At 58.3% G+C, this 18,326-nt stretch overlaps 2 protein-coding genes across 2 annotated transcripts; one reads left to right on the top strand and one right to left on the bottom strand.

Annotated features, from left to right (window-relative positions):
• The first annotated feature begins 770 nt into the window (after nucleotides 1–770).
• ERCC1 (ERCC excision repair 1, endonuclease non-catalytic subunit) lies at nucleotides 771–14,091 on the top strand. Its single transcript, XM_084612627.1, has 10 exons — nucleotides 771–3,107; nucleotides 4,262–4,369; nucleotides 5,402–5,707; nucleotides 6,203–6,306; nucleotides 6,651–6,750; nucleotides 7,057–7,133; nucleotides 7,883–7,982; nucleotides 9,309–9,380; nucleotides 9,859–9,927; nucleotides 10,124–14,091. Exons 2-10 carry the CDS (start codon nucleotides 4,289–4,291, stop codon nucleotides 10,175–10,177), a joined length of 963 nt encoding a protein of 320 aa, XP_084468753.1. The 5' UTR covers nucleotides 771–3,107; nucleotides 4,262–4,288; the 3' UTR covers nucleotides 10,178–14,091.
• Nucleotides 14,092–14,399: 308 nt separating this feature from the next.
• Nucleotides 14,400–16,656, bottom strand: POLR1G (RNA polymerase I subunit G). The gene is made up of 3 exons (XM_084612628.1): nucleotides 16,419–16,656; nucleotides 16,177–16,315; nucleotides 14,400–15,518 (listed from the first exon to the last, which is right to left on the bottom strand). The coding sequence occupies exons 1-3, from the start codon at nucleotides 16,438–16,440 to the stop codon at nucleotides 14,852–14,854; spliced, it is 828 nt and encodes a 275-aa protein (XP_084468754.1). The 5' UTR covers nucleotides 16,441–16,656; the 3' UTR covers nucleotides 14,400–14,851.
• Nucleotides 16,657–18,326: the final 1,670 nt, after the last annotated feature.

The raw sequence follows: 18,326 nt of genomic DNA, 5'->3' as shown, positions 1-18,326 counted from the left end.
GCCGAAGTACCAGCCGTCCTTGGGGCTACTGAATGGGCAGCTAAACCCCCTCCTCCTGGCAGGCCCAGGGGCCCCTACAGCTTTCGGCACACAGGCTGTCTCAGGCATGGCGCTCTGCTGCCAGCTCCCAGGAATACAGCCCCTGCAGGCCTGGCCTTGTGACTGCCATAGCCAGGGCCCCCTCCCTGTAGGTTGGTACAGGGCACTCACACTATATTTGGACCCTGTAGGTATGCAGTGGAGGGCCCCAGCCCACACTGAAGGGTGGCTAGATGAGGGACATGCTGGGGTCACCATGGAGGGTTGTCTTTATCTCTAGGTGAAGCTAGCCCAGCCCCCAGTGTGCAAGGTTCTATGGTGTTAGGGTGTTTGTCACTGACAGTCAACATGCATCTCTCCCACCAGGCTCTAGGGCAGGAGTGGGCAAACTTTTTGGCCCAAAGGCCACATTGGGGTTGCAAAACTGTATGGAGGGCTGGGTAGGGAGGGCTGTGCCTCCCCAAACAGCCTGGCCCCTACCCCTTATCCAACCCCTCCCACTTTCCACCCCGACTGTCCCCCTCAGAACCCCCGACCCATCCAAACCCCCTGCTCCTTGTCCACTGACCGCCCCCTCCCGGGACCCCCGCCCCCTATCCCCCACCCCCAGACAGGCCCCCAGGACTCCCACACCTAACCAACGCCCCTGCTCCCTGTCCCCTGACTGCCCCCCCCAAACCTCCACCCCATACCCCTGTCCCCTGACTGCCCCCCTGCTCCTTATCCAACCCCTGGCCCCAGCCCTCTTACCACACCACTCAGAGCAGCCATGTCTCTCGGAGGAGGGGGTTTGGGAGAAGGGATCCTCCCCCCACACACTGACAGCAGCAGGAAGCAGAGCAGCCCGGCCCCAGCCCGTTTTACTCCGCCAACTCCCAGCTGCGACGCTCCACTTCCCACCGCCGGTGACAGCAGAGGGCGGTCCTTTCCCCAACCAGAGCAACACGGCTGGGGCTGGGGCAAGGGAGGCGTTGCTCCGCTTCCTGCGGCTGATGAATGTGGAGGGCGATCCTTTCCCTGCACTCGCTGGCGGCAGGAAGCGGAGCGCCATGGCTGGGATTTGGCAGAGTAGAGTGGGCTGGGTTGCTCCGCTTCCTGCCACTGCTGGTGAGTACAGGGTCGCTGGGGAAAGAGGTGGAATGCGGGTGGGCAAGACACAGGGCAGAGGGAGTTGTCCGGGGCCCCACACACCCCTAGGGACGGCCCTCCCCCTTGCAGTGGGCGCAGCCTACGGGGGGCGGCCGAGGGATAGGGCTTGTCGCCAGGGCTGGTGCTGGCGCGTATGCAGCATGCAGCTGCCTAGGGCACCATGAAATTTGGGGCAATTTGGTTCCCCAAATTTCATGGTGCCCTACACAGCTGCGTATGCCTAAGGACAGCCCTGTTTAAGTGGTTCCAAGTAATAGAACAACGTAAGTTACCAAGCAAAAAAAACAAAACATGCAAGTCTAAGCCTAATACAGTAAGAAATTGGTTACAGATTAAATCTTACCCTCAGAGATGTTCCAATAAGCTTTTTACAGACTGGACTCCTTCCTAGTCTGGGTCCAGCAATCACTCACGCCCCCTGTAGTTACTGTCCTTTGTTCCAGTTTCTTTCAGGCATCTCTTTGGGGTGGAGAGGCCATCTCTTGAGCCAGCTGAAGACAAAATGGAGGGGTTTCCAGGGCCTTTTATAGTCTCACTCTTGTGGCCGGAAACCCCTTTGTTCTTCTGTGCAAAGTCAAAGCAACAAGATGGAGTTTGTAGCCACCTGGCAAATCACCTGTCCGTGAATGATTCAACTTTTTGCAGGCCGATGCAATTGTTTACATGTTAGTTTGAACATTCCCAGGAAAGCTCAGATGTGGATCGGCGTCTTCCAAAGTCCATTGTCAGTTCAGTGTTTCTTGATTTGGCACTTACTGAGAATAGTCCTTTCTCAAGAAGCTGACCAAATGCTTCGCTTAGGTTAGTTAGAATCAAACACATTGAGATACAAGTACATAGTCAATAATCATAACTTCAAATACAAAAATGATACATACAGGCAGCATAATCGTAACCAGCAAACTACCACCTTTCCATAGACACCCCCTTTGACCTCCTCTGTATAAGACCTGGTGCAACCATAGGACCCTGGTTGCAATAATGATCTGAACGGTCACAGTTCATGTCAATTATGTCACAGGAGGTTCCAAAGAGGTTGACGCTCAGCTGTTCTCAGTGGTGGCAGATGACAGAACAACGAGCAATGGTCTCAAGTTGCCGTGGGGGAGGTTTAGGTTGGATATTAGGAAAAACTATTTCACTAGGAGGGTGGTGAAGCACTGGAATGTGTTACCTAGGGAGGTGGGGAATCTCCTTCCTTAGAGGTTTTTAAGGTCAGGCTTGACAAAGCCCTGGCTGGGATGATTTAGTTGGGGTTGGTCCTGCTTCGGGCAGGGGGTTGGACTGGGTGACCTCCTGAGGTCTCTCCCAGACCTAATCTTCTATGAAATGAATTATTTTAATAATTTTAATGTGTAACAGTGTTACCTGCAGCAAAACTAGAACCTCACAAGCCAAAAGGGGTGGGGGAGTGGGACCTGCCAAGCAGCATCTCGCCCCCTCCCCCGGCCCTGCAAGGAGCTCAGGGGCCTTCTGCGCACTAATCCCACCAGTAATCTGGAGCCCCAGCCTCCCGCACACCATAGAGTCCGGAGGACCCGACGCTAGTCGGGCCCCAATGAGCCCATCTCGACGCCTCCTCCAGCTTCTCGCTACCACAGAGCCCGAGCAGTCCCGGGCTCCACACCATAGAGTCCGGAGGACCCGAGGCTAGACAGGCCCCAGTGAGCTCATCTCGCTTCTCGCTACCACAGAGTCCCGGCGGCCCCGCAGGTAGAGCGGCCAGCGGGGGAAGCCGCTCCCTCTGGTCGCCTCACCCATAGAGTCTGGAGGCGCGGCGGAGCTGCTGTCCTCCCCGCGGGTCATCGCTGGACATCACAGAGACCCGCGGGGCTGCGGCCAACCCCCAGCTCGCGCTCGACGGGGGAACGGAACCGTTCCGCTCCTTCCTTCATTGGGGGACGCGTCACGTGGTGCTGGTGAGGCCGAAGGCTAATGCGCATGCGCGGGGACCCCGAGACGAGCGTTGTTTTGAGTCGTGGCGCCACAGCCAATCACAGGGCGGAGGGGGCGGGGCGGAGCGGTCCTGCTAGTGAGTCCCCCGCCCTGCTGAAAAGCATCACGTGATTGGGCGGCCGCGGGGGCGGCGCGAGGCCTGACCCTGGCGGGAAGGGGGGCGGGGCGCCAGGCTCTGACCCCAACCGCGACCCCTGACCCCGACATTTATCCTGACCCCTATCACGACCCCCAGCACCTACCCCTGGTGGGGGGGCAGTGACCCTGAGCCAGCCCCGAACCCTGACCCTCTCCAGGCACCTTCCCCCAAACCTGGCCCTGGCCCTGGCGGAGGCCTCAAGCCCCGACCCTCAACCCATGACCCAGGCCTGACTAGAGTTGCCAGTTTTGATTGGCCGTATTCCTGGAGATTTCACCGCACGATATAATCTTTAACGATTCATCTTTAATTCCTGGAGGTTGGCAGCCCTAGTCCTGACCCTGGCACTTACCCTGGCCCCCTTACTCTGGCAGGGGGCGTCAAGCCCTGACCTGGGCAGGGGGCACTGGGCCCTGACTCGTGGGCTGCAGTGGGGGAGCCAGCACTAGCCCTACTGCTGGGAGTCCTGAACTGTGTAAGGCGCCCCAGAGCCCCCTGGGAAATAGGGCCTCTCCTGCCATGCTGACCTTCCACCCCCCCCATCCCCATCTAGCCATAAAGACAGTCTCCTGAACTTGTCCATGACCTTGGGGGGTCACAAACACCAGGCTGGGAGAGTCGGTGTCATCCAGTATTTCCCCTGACAGATAAGTCTGTACAAGCGAGTGGCTCCTGGCACCAACCAAACATCAGTGTAGGACAAACCCCCCCTCCCGTGGCCACCTGTTACTGACTTATGCCCAGGAGACACTATCCCAATGTTTTCCCCTGGGGCACCTCAACTGTAACCTCAAGGAATGGGCCACATTGAGCGGGCTAGCAAGATAAATGCTGTGCTGTGCTGAGCTCAAGCCCTGCTGCCTTGAGCCCCTGCCCTTGAGAGCTCTTTGGTGCGTAACCACAGGACTATGAACTCTTCATAACCAGGCCGCTGAGTGAGGCTGGTCCCTGCTGATATCTGCTCTGGACTCTCCCCAGGAATCGCTGCAGGCTGGGTTCTGAAGGATGGAGCCCATGGAAGCAGCCCAGGCCCCTGAGGGGAGGAAGAGATTCACCGTGCAGTCACAGGACCCTGAACATACCATGGTAGGAAAGGAGGCAGGGGTGGCTCTTGGAGAGGACCTGCTAGGTAGCTCGTTGTGTCCAGGGACGCTGAGATTCACACACAGAGCACTGAGTTGGCTCTGCCTCTCCCCAGGAACCCCGAGGCACACCCTGCTTGTCATCAGATGTTCCGTTGTGTGCGTGTTTTTTTCACATGCTGGCCAAACAGCCCTCACAGCAGGCTCCAATTGAACTGCCCAATGAGACCACAAGACTTGGTTTAGTAGTGAAGGCGCCCAGCCAGGTTTGTTGCCAACAAAGCACGGTGCTAATGCCCCGGCTCAATGGTTACAAGTACACTAACACATGTATGCCTGTGACAATGGACTAGCTCAGTTAGCGGCAGGACTTTCCACTGCCCCCTAGGCCAGACGAAGGGTTAAAGTGAGGTATTCCAACATTTATAAATGAAAACAAACAATCTGGGATAAACAACTTACATATCACCTTAGGGGTTTCATGACATGTTTGTTACCTCCCCTTATACTTTCCTCTTGATGTTTCCGACAAAACATTTCTGTTCACCACCTGTCTTTGTACTTTTACTTGTGATGTTTCAGACAAAATATCCCTATTTATTACATTTGTCAAACCATTTTATCAAGTGCTAGGTTGGGGTGTTCTTGTGCTGGCCTGCTGGAACGTGTTTACATAGCCGGTGTCTTTTAGCAATGCTAGCTGCGTTCGTGTGCCGGGCACTGACTTGCAGGCAAGCATCTGCATTTGCAGGGCCTGGCTGTTGCTCATAGCATAACTTTTGCTAACTTTGGTTCAGGCTTCAGGCCTTGCACCAGGCTCATGTGTCAGGCTCCCTCTTTCTGCTACGCTGCTCATTCTGGGTGCCCTAGCACAGAGCTGGCTCAGTGCTTCCCCCAAGAAACTCCCTGCTTCCTCAGGGAATCCCTGGCACACTTGGGGTCACTCCAACTCATAGCCAGCTCCCCTTGAGAGGTCCCTGCCCACGCACAGCTGGCTCTGTCTCCCTCTCACGCAGGGTTTGTTGCTTCCCGCCAGGTGAGACCCATCTTCAAATCTTCTTGCTCTGCAGCAGAGCCCAGGGCCCCTGCCCTGCCTGGGGCCACCTCCTATGCCGAATACGTCGTCACACAGGTCTCTGTGTCCTCGGCCTCCATGCCAGTCTCCCCGCCTGCCAGGGTGACAGCTGCATCATTGGGGTCCAGAGCAGGAGCTGCCTCAGGAGTGCTCCCTCCAGGCAGTGAGGCCAGCACTGTACCCCCTGCTGCCAGTGGGGACTCAGACCCCAGCCCCATGCTGAAACCGGGGGCCAAGAGCAACTGCATCATCGTCAGCGCTCGCCAGGTGAGAGTGGGCGTGAGGTGGCTGCCTGAGGGGCACATCTGCTCACTCTCTTTTGGCATCAGAGGGGGCAGTCTCTCTCTGCAGGAGAGGTCTGTGGAGTGAGGGTCTCCCCAGGCCCTGGCTCTTGTGCTGCATGGTTCAGTACCCCCCATCCCCATTGGGGGCTTGCCCACTCTGGGTCTCTCTCTGGTGCCCCCCATCAAGGGCTTGCCTGCCCTGCCCTATCCTTTCCCGGGTGCCCCTGTCAAGGGTTTGCCCAACCCCACCTCCCCTGGCCTCTCCGCAGCTCCTCCATTGAGGGCTTGCCCATCCTGCCTTTCCCCAGGTCTTCTGTCAGGGACTCACCCACCCCCTCTCTCCCAGCCGCTCACATTGAGGGCTTGCCCCCCCACCCCATCGGGGGCTCCCAAGTCTCTCCTCCCAGTCTCTTAACAGTGCCCCGTCACAGCTGGTACCCCATTTCTGATGCTGTGAGGACTCCCCCTCTCTTCACAGCGGGGGAACCCCATCCTGAAATTTGTGCGCAACGTTCCCTGGGAGTTTGGCGAGATCATCCCTGACTATGTGCTGGGCCAGAGCACATGTGCCCTCTTCCTGAGGTGGGTGGGTGAGCCAATACCAGGGAGAGCTGGGCTTTCTGGGGGTGGAGTTGGGGGGCAGGCCGATGGCTGGGAGAGCCGGTTGGGGGGCAGGCTGATGGCTGGGAAAGCCGGGCTCTGGGTCGGGGTTGGTGGGGAAGGTTGATGGCTGGAAGAGCTGGGCACTTAGGGTGATTGGGTGGGTCAGGATGATGGCTGGGAGAGCTGGGCTCTTGTGAGGGGGAGTTGGGGAGCAGGCCGATGGTTGGGAGAGCTGGGGTTGCAGGGCAGGCAAGGAGGGTTGCCAGTGGGGTGGGCAGGAGAGGGGTTGCCCATGGCTCCGCTGCTCTCTGCTCCCCTCACAGCCTGCGGTACCACAACCTGAACCCCAAATACATCCATGAGCGGCTGCAGCTCCTGGGGAAGGCGTACGCGGTGCAGGTGCTGCTCGTGCAGGTCGATGTGGTAAGGAGCCCCAGTGCCTCGGTCCCCTCCTAGCCTGAACCAGACCCTCTCCTGCAACAGTGCCTTCTCCCTCCCTGCTGCAGGGCTGGGGGAGGGGGCCTGGAACCAGCACCCTCCCCTCCAGCCACCTCCCCAGTTTCCCATCCTACTGCATAGTGATCCACCTGCTTCTCCAGCCTCCATGGCCTCACCCAGCCACTCCCATTGCTCCTCCCCAGCTCAATTCCCCCTTCATCCCTGGTCATACACCCCCTGCCTCCTCCACTGCCTCTCGTCTCAGAGGGGAATTGCTTTCCTTTGCTGTAGAAGGACCCACACCAGTCACTGAAGGAACTGGCCAAGCTGTGCATCCTGGCCGACTGCACCCTCATCCTGGCCTGGAGGTGAGAGCTAGAGGCTGGGCCCATCACATCGAGGGTGACACCCAGACCCAGGGAGTGGGGAGTCAGAGGCCGGGCCAGATGGGCTTCATGCCAGGTGGGATGCACTGGGAGTGCCTTGCCAAGGGGCAAGATGTGTGGGGGAACTGGAGGCTGGGTCAGGTCAGCCTGGGTGTGTCCTGCCAAGGGCCGTGAGACCCAGGCCCCTGCTCCCATCTCTGCTGGAATGTGATGGAGCTGGTGGGTAACCTGGGGATTTGGCTGCCATTGTGACTGGACTCCTGGGTTCCATTCCCAACACTGTGACCGTGAGCAGGTCCCTTCCCCAGTGAGGGGCGGATCAAGCCCGGCTGGCCAGAGGTGGCAAGTCCTCTCAGGGCAGCATGTTTCATTTTTCAAGCACTGCCCAAAGGCTCCCCATCGTCCTCAGTGTGTGCCTAGGCCTGTGTGCTGAAAGCTCCGCTCGACTGCCCCCCGTGGGCCTTGGGGAGCACCCAGGGACCCTCTGAGGCCGATGACAGGAGCAGGGCTGGGGCCTAAGCACGGAGCTGAACATTGGCCCTAGCAGCTGCTCAGCCAGCCTGGCAGCTGGACCCTGCCTGTGCCTGGCTTTGAACGCCACTCCCTGCCAGCTGGGGCACCTTCCAGTGGGGCTCAGCATTGTGGCATTAACCCTTCCTGGTGTGCACTGTGCCTGTTCAATCCAGTCTCATGATTCCTGAGCTAATTCTTGGGTCTCCGGTTCCCCTCAGCCCCGAAGAGGCTGGTCGCTACCTGGAAACGTACAAAGCCTACGAGCAGAAACCAGCTGACCTGCTCAAGGAGAAGGTGGATCAGGACTTCCTGTCCATAGTAAGGCTACCCCGCTGTGCACTTCCCTGCAGCAGTGTCAGGCCAGGGACCCCTGTGCTGAGCTTCCCCACAGCAGTGCCCTGCCAGGGACCCCTATGCCATGAGTTCCCCACAGCAGTCTCATGGCAGCATCCAAACAATGTGGTGAGCTTCCGCACAGCAGTGTCCTCACTAGGTCTCCTGTAGCAGAAGTGTCTCTCAGCAACATGCAGTGGGAAGGGGAGAGGGGAATTAAGTTTATGACTGGTGTGAGTGCACTTTCCCTGGCCAAGGAGGGGCGCTGTCACCTGCATGGTTCGATGTCTAGTTGGCCGCCGGTATCAAGTGGAGTGCCCCAGGGGTCAGTCCTGGGGCTGGTTTTGTTCAACATTTTCATTAATGATCTCGATGATGGGATTAATTGCACCCTCAGCAAGTTTGTGGGTGACACTAAGCTGGGGGGAGAGGTAGACAGGCTGGAGGGTAGGGATAGGGTCCAGAGTGGCCTAGACAAATTAGAGGATTGGGCCAAAAGAAATCTGATGAGGTTCAACAAGGACAAGCGCAGAGTCCTGCACTTAGGACGGAAGAATCCCAGGCACGGCTACAGGCTGGGAACCAACGGGCTAAGCAGCAGTTCTACAGAAAAGGAGCTGGGGATTACAGGGGATGAGAAGCTGGATATGAGTCAGCAGTGTGCCCTTGTTGCCAAGAAGGCTAACAGCATATTGGCCTGCATTAGTAGGAGTATTTCCAGCAGATCAAGGGAAATGATTATTCCCTTCTATTAGGCACTGGTGAGGCGACATCTGGAGTATTGCATCCAGTTTGGTCCCTGCACTACAGAAATGATGTGGAGAAATTGGAGAAAATCCAGCAGAGGGCAATTAAAATGATTAGGGGGCTGGGACACATGACTTACGAGGAGAGGCTGAGGGAACTGGGCTTATTAAGTCTACAGAAGAGAAAAGTGAGGGGGGATTTGATAGCAGCCTTCAACTACCTGAAGGGGGGCTCCGAAGAGGATGGAGCTCGGCTGTTTTCAGCGGTGGCAGATGACAGAACAAGGAGCAATGGTCTCAAGTTGCAGTGGGGGAGGTCTAGGTTGGATATTAGGAAAAGCTATTTCACTAGGAGGGTGGTGAAGCACTGGAATGGGTTACCTAGGGAGGTGGTGGAATCTCCATCCTTAGAGGTTTTTAAGGCCCGGCTTGGCAAAGCCCTGGGTGGGATGATTTAGTTGGTGTTGGTCCTGCTTCGAGCAGGGGGTTGGACTAGATGACCTCCTGAGGTCTCTTCCAACCCTAATCTTCTATGATTCTATGCAGCAGCTGTTTCTCTTTCCAGGTGACAGATTGTCTGACCAGCGTGAAGTCAGTTAACAAGACGGACACACTGAGCCTTCTCTCAACATTTGGGGTGAGCCATCTGCTGCCCATCAGGGTGCAAACTGGGCCTTGCCACTGCTAGCTCTGAGCAGGGCAGGCTGCCTTTTGGGACTACTTAGGTCCATTGCTCTCTTTGTATCAGTTCATGCAGGACAGGTCCCGAGCTGGGTCTCTGGGCTTTCCCTGCAGTGCATGAGCACTGTCTATCAGGGCAGCATGCTGCCCCCAGAGAGGCATGCGAGTTGCAGGAAAGAATAGGATGGCAAACCAGCCTGGCCCAAGCTGCTGAACCCCCACCCCCTAGAGCTCCCAGCCTGCAGGAGCCCCCCTGGGAGGAGACATGTCATCAGCCCACACACCATATTGCAGTGCGGCAGCAGGACTGGGTCACTACTTCCCAATGAGCGTGAGGGGCAGAGTGCTGGGGCCGAATGGAAGGACCCGGCAGGTCACGCCTTGTGGCCTAGGCTTTCTGGGGTCACCTCTGACTATGAACGTTGTTGTTTCAGTCTCTGGCGAACATTGCACAAGCATCCAAGGAGGATCTCTCACTCTGCCCAGGCATCGGGCCCCAGAAGGTGAGTAGGAGCAGGATGGAGAACTTCTCTCTGATGCACCAGCTAGGTGCTCATCTCCCCCTTGCCTTTACCTGTGCACCAAAGGGGCTGCATGGAACCAGCTGGGTGCATTCCTGGGTGAAAGCCCCAGCAGAGGATGCTGGCCCCAGAGCTCCAGCCTTCACCGGCTCAGGGCTTTCCTCCGATTTCCTTACAGGCCAAGAGGCTCTTTGACACCCTCCACGAGCCCTTTCTGAAGATCCCCAAATGAGCGGAGCCACTCCCCTACAGCACTGCCACCAGCACAGACAAGCAGGAATGAACAACCCCCCTTGCCCAGCAGGCCATGCGTCCCTGCCAGCATGCTGTATGCTGTCTGCCAGGAAGCCAGGGCCCCGGGGGACACTTAGCAGCACCAGGAACCAAAGCCCAGCTGTTGCTGCGAGTCTGGACTTTGACAATAAAGCCACAGTTGGGCCTGGCCACCGAACAGCATCTCATGCGGGTTTGGCTCATGGAGTCGTCCTGCCCAAGCTGTGTCTGCCTGCAGGGAGTGGGGGGCTCATCAAACCTCACTGCCAGGGGCCAGATGATGGGTAAAGCAGAAACTTGGATACAGCCCCACCTGGTAGCTGGACAGTTTTTGGCATCTAGGCTCCCCACGTCCTCCCGGGGAGGGGTGCTGGCTGGCTCAGGAATCTCAGCCTGGGGAAGTGTGAGGGAGCTGTTCCAATCCCCTCCACCCACTGCACTGACAGCATGCGTTGTAGCCTGCAGCCTCAAGGGCATGCACTGCAGGTGCAGGAATCCATGCCAACCTGGCACTCCCTGCACATATGTAGAGGAGTCCCCTGCTGGGGACCCTCCCAGCCCCTTCCCTTGCCCCACTGCCACATGGAAGGAGCAGCCAATAGCTTCTAGTGCAGCCAGGGGAGATTTGCTAGAGCAAGGACTCCAGGTCTCTGGGGTTAGAGCACTGCCTTGATGCCAGGAGCTGGAGTGGGGGTGGGGAAAGCTGCTCACCTTTGTGTGTGTTACAGCCCCAGCAGGGAGCGGTCAGATCCGTAGAGTAAGTGCTATGGCCTCAGCTTTGAAACAGCCTGCAGGAAGAAGCCTTATAGGGGTCTGACTCTTCCTCCAGGGCTAGCCCTGTGGCTTCACCATCTCCTTAGACTGGACCTCTGGGCCTTCAGCGCCCCTGCTTCACCCCATGAGCTCTCTTTAGCATGTCCCACTGAGGCAGACCCCTGAAGGAGACTTGCAGATTTTCCAAGGATCAATACACCTCTGCAAGCCACTCACAGCGCTTTCAAAGCAGGAGGGGTTAGTAGCCATGTGGAACACGGCATAGGAAGTCCTTAGGTTAGCAGAGAGAAGTGTAGGTTAAAGCAGTGGTTTTCAAACTGTGGGACTGGGTTGCGGCTCTGGTCAGCACCGCCAACGGGGCCATTAGAAGTCCCCTCGGTGGTGCTGCCCGGATGAGGCAGACTAGTCCCTGCCTGTTCTGACCCCGCGCTGCGCCCCGGAAGCAACCAGCCGCCGGTCTGGCTTCTAGGCGGGGAGGGCCACAGGGCTCCACATGCTGCCCGAGCACCGGCTCTGCGCTCCCATTGGCCAATTTCCAGGCAACGGGAGCTGGGGGGGAGGGGGGGGGTGCCTGCACCTCCGCCTAGGAGCTGGACCTGCTGCTGGCCACTTCCGGGGGGCAGTGCAGTCTGCAGGGCCAGGAGAGGCAGGAAGACTGCCTTAGCACCCCCGCTGTGCTGCTGACGGGGAGCCGCCCGAGGTAAGCCCGCCCCCCCAAACCCAGAGCCCCTTCCTGCACCCCAAACTCCTCATCCCCAGCCCCACCCCAAAGCCCTCACCCCAACCCTCTGCTCCAGCCCTGAGCCCCTCCCAAACCCCTCATCCCCAGCTCTGTTGGGTTATGGGCATCAACAATTTTCTTCAACTGGGTTGCCAGAAAAAAAGTTTGAAAACCGCTGGGTTGAAGCATAGTCCATGGGGGGGTAACCAGAGCCCCGCCAAGCTGTAGTGAATCCCCTTGTTCAAGCTCTGTCGTCCCGCACGCCCCATCAGACTCTAGGTGTGCCCCTAAGAGCTTCCCACAGGCTCCACTTAGCCCCCCCCTCGCCGAGGAGTCTGTTTCTCTCTGGGTCCTTGGTTGCTAGGTGTCAGTGTCCAGGCCCCTGGATCTGCTATTGTCTGCTCAGATGCTCCACCAGTAGGGTCTATGTGGGCCTCAATCACCCTAACAACTGGTTACTATTCACCCCTGTGGCTTACCCTGCCCTGGGAGCAAACAGTCCCTTTCCACCCATGGGGGAAACTGAAGCACAAGCAGGCCCTCTAAAACTGTTACAAAAAATCCCCATTTTGTCTCAGGAGTCACTAACTCCAACCATGGCCACTGCCAGACATCACAGTCCCCCACGCCCCAGGGAGCTGTTCAAGTTGCCAGACCTGAGAGAAGGGCAGCAGCTGGGGCAAGTCACAGGCATCATGGGAGCAGCGTAAGGCTCCAGGGACAGCCCCAGAACCAGGGCTGAAACAAGTGGATGGTTGCGGGAGGGGACCTCTCAATTCCAGCACACGGTACACTATAACAGCATCCCAGGTTTAACTCACAAAGTTACACCGATGGAGCGGTAGGGTTTAAATGAGGCAAGTTAAATAAAATACCTCCTGTTAGCTTGGGAGAGTGGCATCTGGGAGTGCCACTGATTCAATGGTGGCTGCGGTTTGGGGGTCCCTGAGGTTTAGGGGTGCAGTCATTCAGTGGGGGCAGCATCTCTGAGGTTTGGGGCTGCAATGACTCAGTGGGGCTTGGGGGTCTCTGAGGTTTGGGGTGCAGTGATTTAGCAGGATTCTGAGGGGGCACAGTGAGTCCCTGGGGCTCATGCCAAGGGTGTTGCCCTTGCCCTGCCAACCCCACTCCTTCCCTGCCAACTGTCTCTGAGCCTGCCACTAAAGGTGGCTGTGCCCCTGACAGCCCCTCTCCAGTACTGGGGCCCCACCAGGGCACCCACCAAAATGGCTGCATCTGCCACTCCCATGGCTCTGCTTGGCTCCTCTCCCCCAGGGACACAGGCCCTGCCCGCTCCCCTGCATGCGTACACACATGGAGCCAGGTCAACGAGGTGATGGCTGTGCCCACATGGGAGTGCGCAGAGCCTGGGGAGCTGCTGGGAGAAGCAGCTCTGCACCCCACACCTCCAGCTTCTGCAGTCTGTTCCCAACCCCCCCCACCCCCAAAGTACTGCCCAGAACCTGCCCTGCCACCTGGCCTGCCACTCCTCCCCCCACAACTGGGGTGACTGGCCTGGTCACACTCAGCCCCAGCACCCTGGCCCAGCTTCCCAGCAGACACATGGGCTCTGGGAGCCACACCAGGGCAGGACCTTCAAGGTAGAGGCCCACTGGCACCCAGCTCCCCTGCTAATACCCTTCTCCCTGTGGCCAGGGCACTGAGAGACCTAGCAGGGGATGGGGAAGCTCCTCAGCACACAGGGCATTGATGCTCCCCCTGGGGGGGGCGTGGGGGGAGGGGCTCACTGAGCCAGGCCCCTGCCCCCCAGCAGCAGAAAGGAACACACCAGGCACTGCCGCCCACTCCCTGGCTCTGGCACACCGCAGAACTCCCCTCCCCTAGCAAACAGGCTTCAGCCTCAGCCAGCCTCCATCTCCCATCCGGTCCCCTCCACCTTCCCTGACAAGCAGGCAGGAGGCACTGAGGGAGGCCCATGCCCAGCTGTGCCATGCTGCCTGGGAGCTCAGTAAGGCACTGCCCCTGGCAGCTGGATAAATGGGGACATGAGCTGGGTTGAAGGGTTCATGTTTAGTTATTCCACCTGGAAACAGTCAGGGCACACCCCGACTGTTTTGTAGAAGCAATGCACACATTGCTCTATTCAAGGACAAGGACTAGATATGAATCATGAGAAGTTGATTAAAAGACAGTAACCGTGGGAAGCTTTCTTCGCCTGAGCTCAAGGCCTGAGAACCAGGAGTGTAGTAGATAAAAGTTGGTAAACAAGTATATTAATCAACGTCATACATTCCTTTGTGTGTCTTTTTGCGGTAGAAGTATGTAATGCATAGGGGGGAGAAATATAATAAAAGGGGAAGGTGGAAAGCTGGGGGCAGCAGCCCATTTCAGCTGACCAGCCTGCTTGCTTGCATAAAGCTGTGTTCTGTCTCATCATTAAACCGCCACACTGGGTGACTCCCCCTGACCCCCAAGCCCTAGCCCCAGGGCTGCTGGGAACCTCCCAGCTCCTGCAGCAGGAACCCTGGGCAAAGCCAGTACAAGGCACCAGACTCAACCCGATTTCCAGTGTGGTGGTGGTGCAGCACAAGAACCGGAATGGTTGGGGAGGTGGGGGTGCCTGGCCTCATGGGGAGCTAGCTGCCCTCTCCCCTCCCCGCCAGGGAACAGTCACTGGTGGTGAGGGGCACCCTACAGCCACGGCGCTGAAAGGAGACAGAACAAGTCCCCATGCGTACTTGCATTTATAACTGAAGGCAGAGACACAACACAACTCCCTGTGGCCCCTCCCAGCCTTGGGCAGGATCCTGCAGCCACCCAGGCGGCAGCCAGCAGGGTTCAGCCAGTAGCCGCCACAAACACCAGGCGCACCCAGATCAGCCTAGCCACAGTCGCCAGCTGGGTCCCAGAACGTGTCCTGCTCCGCCTGGAGCCACCAAGGCCTCCCCCTTATTCCTGTGGCAGCAGGCACTGCACGGGCACCGCTGGGTGGCCCTGGAGGAGCAGGGGGCCCAATGCACCCAATGCCTATGGAGGGATGCTGGGACTTTGGAGGGTAGTCTGGGACACCCCATATGAAGCTGGCATTCCCCATCTCTGTAGCAGGTCAGAGCAGTGATGGGCCGTCCTCACCACACGTCTTGAGTCAAACCCCCTGGCCCCAGGCTTCAGCCACATTCACTCCTGGGAACACGCAGGCTCCTGCTTTATGAAGCTGGGGTCCAGCAGCTCGGCCTTGCCTGGCCAGACTGCCCCCTCCAGAGCCTCGTATTTGTGCTTCTTTTTCTTCTTCTTGTGCTTGGGGCTCAGATGCCCCAGAGTGGGCCCCTCTGCCCCCCTCAAGCCATCATCCTCCCCTCCGGGGGGTTTAGGGCCAGGATCACTACTCCCCCAGCCCCAGGGCTCCTCGGGAGGCTCCTGCTTTATCGACACCAGCAGCTCCACAGGCTCCTCTTTCACTCTCTTTTTCTTCTTCTTCTTCCTGGCAGACCCCAGCACATCTGTCACTGGCGTGGATGTGGTGGCCTCTGGGCATCGTTGCTTTGGGCTGCTCCCAAAGGGCAGGAAACGCTGCCGGAGGCCTTCTGGGACCTGGAGGGGAGGCCTGGCTGCGACAGCCTGGCCAGGGCTCCTGCTGCTGGGATCCCCAAATCTCTCGCAGATGCGCATGCAGCCGTGGAAGGAGGCTGCGCAGGAGAGCTGGCCAGAATGGGTGGAGGACACTAGCAGGGAGGGACTGCCCAGCTCCCCCAAGGTACTGTGGATGTCAAAGACCCGCTGCGTCCTATCAAACTTTGTCTTCAGCGTCTGGAACCCGACCAGGGGCACAGCGCAGCCATCCAGGCTGAGGAGGAAGCAGGAGAACCTCAGGTGAGCCTTGGGCTGGAACAGCACGGTAACCAGGGGGCATGAGCTTCGAGGCAGCCTCACCCACAGGCCAGGCCCCTGGCTCCATACCCCCACAGCAGACTAGGGCTCAGAACTGGCTGCTCTGAGTCCCAGGCTTTGCACAAGCCTCTGAAGGACCAAAGCCAGTACAGAGCTTGGGGGTAGAGCAGCGATCTCCCCACCTCACCTCGCCAGTGTCCTGCGGGCCCTTCTAGGCTTCGCTCCCTACCCAAGGGAGAAAGCACTGGACAGGAAGGTAACAGGCCCCCACCAAGGGACTTAGCATGCTGGATAGATTACAAGGAAAGCCACAGCACCCCACCCAGCCCCGCACAGGGGGGCAGGAACATCATCCTCACCATACCGAGGGGAAGAGTCTGGCCCAAGTTCACCCAGTGAATGACCACTAGACCCCACTTCCCTCCCAGAGCTAGGGAGGGAACAAGGGTTGCCAACCCTCCAGGATTGGCCTGGGAGTCGCCAGGAATTAAAGATTATGTCATGTGATGTGGTGAAACCGCCAGGAATACATCAAACCAAAACTGGCAACCCTAGAGAGAACCCAGGCGTCCTGGCCCCCAGCCCCCCTCCGGCAGGGCCGGCCTGCCCCTCACCTGTCCGGGCTGAAATCAGCCGGCGCTCGGATCAGCCACAGCTCCTTGGAGGGGCCCCGCAGCTCCTCGGGGGCGAAGGGCGTCCCGGGGGCGAAGGGGCTCGGGGAGAAATCCGGGGGGCACTGGAACCGCGGCAGCTCTGCCAGGAGGACACGGTAAAGGGCGGGTTAGAGGGGCCCGGGGGGGAGGCTGCACAGAGAGGGAGCCCGGGACACCCCCCGGCCCAGCCCGGCCCCACTCACCCCCCAGCGCCACCCGCTCCATGCTGCAGGCGCCGAGCGAGCGGAAGAATCCACGTGGGGCCACCGCTTCGTGGCCCCGCCCCGGCCGGGCCGACTCACTGGCCTGGCAGGGGGGAGCGCGATCTCCGGGCTCTGCGCCTGCTGGGGCTTGGTACGGTCCCGGCCTGGACCATCCTTCTGGGCGGGGTGTCCGTCCGACCCCTGCCGTGTCCTCTTGGTTCGGCCCTCGACAAAGTCTCCTGCCTCCCCAGCGGCTCGCGCGGAAGTGACAGCGCCGCCCTTGCCCCCAGCGGCAGTCCGCTGTGTGTGCAGCCCGGGAGTTCGCCCTCGTCCCTGTGGCCCCAGCCTGGTGCTGGGTGCTGATTAGCCACATCCCTCCCCGCGTCCTTTTCTTCCTGGCTGGACTGAGTTCCTCCCTAAGCATGGCCTGCAGGCTTTGTTCCTAGGCTATGAAAACTCACCTTGCTTGTGCCCAACGAGCAATGCAGCTGGCTCTGGGGCAGAGCCCTGGCCTCTTCCTCATTTCCCACCCCACGTCTTACCTCCGCAGTGAACATCTTGTGTTTGTTTCCAGGGCACTGATACAAATGTTCAAAAGCCAACTGAGCAGGACCCCAATAGAGACACAGCTGCTCAGGGAGGATGCCTTGTTTACAGTTAGGTATGGAGACCTATCCATCAGCCAGCTTTTAATCCATTTAATGTGGGCCATGTTCATGGTTTATCATTCTAGTTTTTTAGTCTAAATGTTGTGCAGCACCAGGTCAAACGCCTTACAGAAGAGTGGAGATATTATGTCAACACTCTTACCTTTATCAACCAAACTTGTAGTCTCATCAAAAAAAGATGTCAGGTTAGTATGACAGGATCTGTTTCCCACAAACTCCTGTTGATGAGAACACCTTCAGTTCTTCATTAATCGAGTCCCATATCAGCCACTCCATTATGTTGCCTGGGATCGCTGTCCGACTGGCAGTCCTAGAATTACCCAGGTCATCCCTGTGACAGGATCCCCGGGGTGCAGCCTGGGGCTGTGGGACAACTGTGACCCCTTGTCCCTCACAAAGCATTGTGAGAGACAGCCTAGGCTGGAGAGATAAGCAGCAAACCCCTCCACGTGCTCTGATTACCCCACACCCAACTAGATTGCATGAATGCTCCCAGAGCCACTCATGAATCACACAGAGAAAGCCAAAGCCCCCCAGCTCCCAGGCTTGCACCTCAGGAATATACTGTCTTGCACTTGTAACCCTTCTGCCCGTCAGATTTGGCAGCAACAAGGGCCGGGTTCAATATCTAGGGGATCCATTCCAATAACACAATGCAAACCGGCTCGAGCCCCCACCCAGTGACCTGGGACAAATATATACCACCCCCGCTGGGCACCTCTAAGAGGCAATACTTCCCCTCTCGCAAGCACATAGTCTGAGTGTAGCAAAAAGCCTTTTAATAACAGAGAGAAACAATGTGGCATTATGTTGGGGAAACACCACCCACAGGATTCATAACACAACCCATGAGCAAAAAAACCCACCCCAAGCAAATTGGGGCATGCCCTTTTCCCTTTGGTTCTTGAGTCCAGCAACCCCAAATCATCCAAAGTCCCAAAAGTCCAATGACCCAAAAGTCTCTGTCCCTGGTCAGGGCAGCCCCAGAGTTCGAAAGTTTATCTGCGGAGCTTTACCTCCCAACCTGGGTGGAGATGGGATGGGGGTAAGAGGCACCTTACATGATCTGAAGCTGACCGCCCCACAGCTCCATAGGCCTTTGCTTCGCTCCGCTCCGCCAGCCGCCCCACGAACTCCTTCGCTCCGCTCCGCGGCCCACAAGCAGCTCCCGCCGTCCCATGAACTGCTCCACCAGCCTGTCCACAAGGCACTCCAGCCATCCCGCAAACTGCTCCACAAT

Source organism: Lepidochelys olivacea, assembly GCF_965140295.1.
Source record: "Lepidochelys olivacea isolate rLepOli2 genome assembly, chromosome: 23".
NCBI lineage: Eukaryota > Metazoa > Chordata > Testudines > Cheloniidae > Lepidochelys > Lepidochelys olivacea.
The sequence above is the reverse complement of the archived record's forward strand: the minus strand, read 5'-3'. Positions and strand labels throughout refer to the sequence as shown.

Excerpts from the sequence above, each read along its gene's own strand:
- ERCC1 (XM_084612627.1), top strand. The coding sequence starts at position 4,289 with ATGGAGCCCATGGAAGCAGCCCAGGCCCCTGAGGGGAGGAAGAGATTC. Across the intron at positions 6,307-6,650 it reads ACATGTGCCCTCTTCCTGAG|CCTGCGGTACCACAACCTGA; the intron begins GTGGGTGGGTGA and ends CTCCCCTCACAG. Across the intron at positions 9,381-9,858 it reads GCCTTCTCTCAACATTTGGG|TCTCTGGCGAACATTGCACA; the intron begins GTGAGCCATCTG and ends TTGTTGTTTCAG.
- POLR1G (XM_084612628.1), bottom strand. The coding sequence starts at position 16,440 with ATGGAGCGGGTGGCGCTGGGGG. Across the intron at positions 16,316-16,418 it reads GGAGCGGGTGGCGCTGGGGG|AGCTGCCGCGGTTCCAGTGC; the intron begins GTGAGTGGGGCC and ends TCCTCCTGGCAG. Across the intron at positions 15,519-16,176 it reads GCTGATTTCAGCCCGGACAG|CCTGGATGGCTGCGCTGTGC; the intron begins GTGAGGGGCAGG and ends CTTCCTCCTCAG.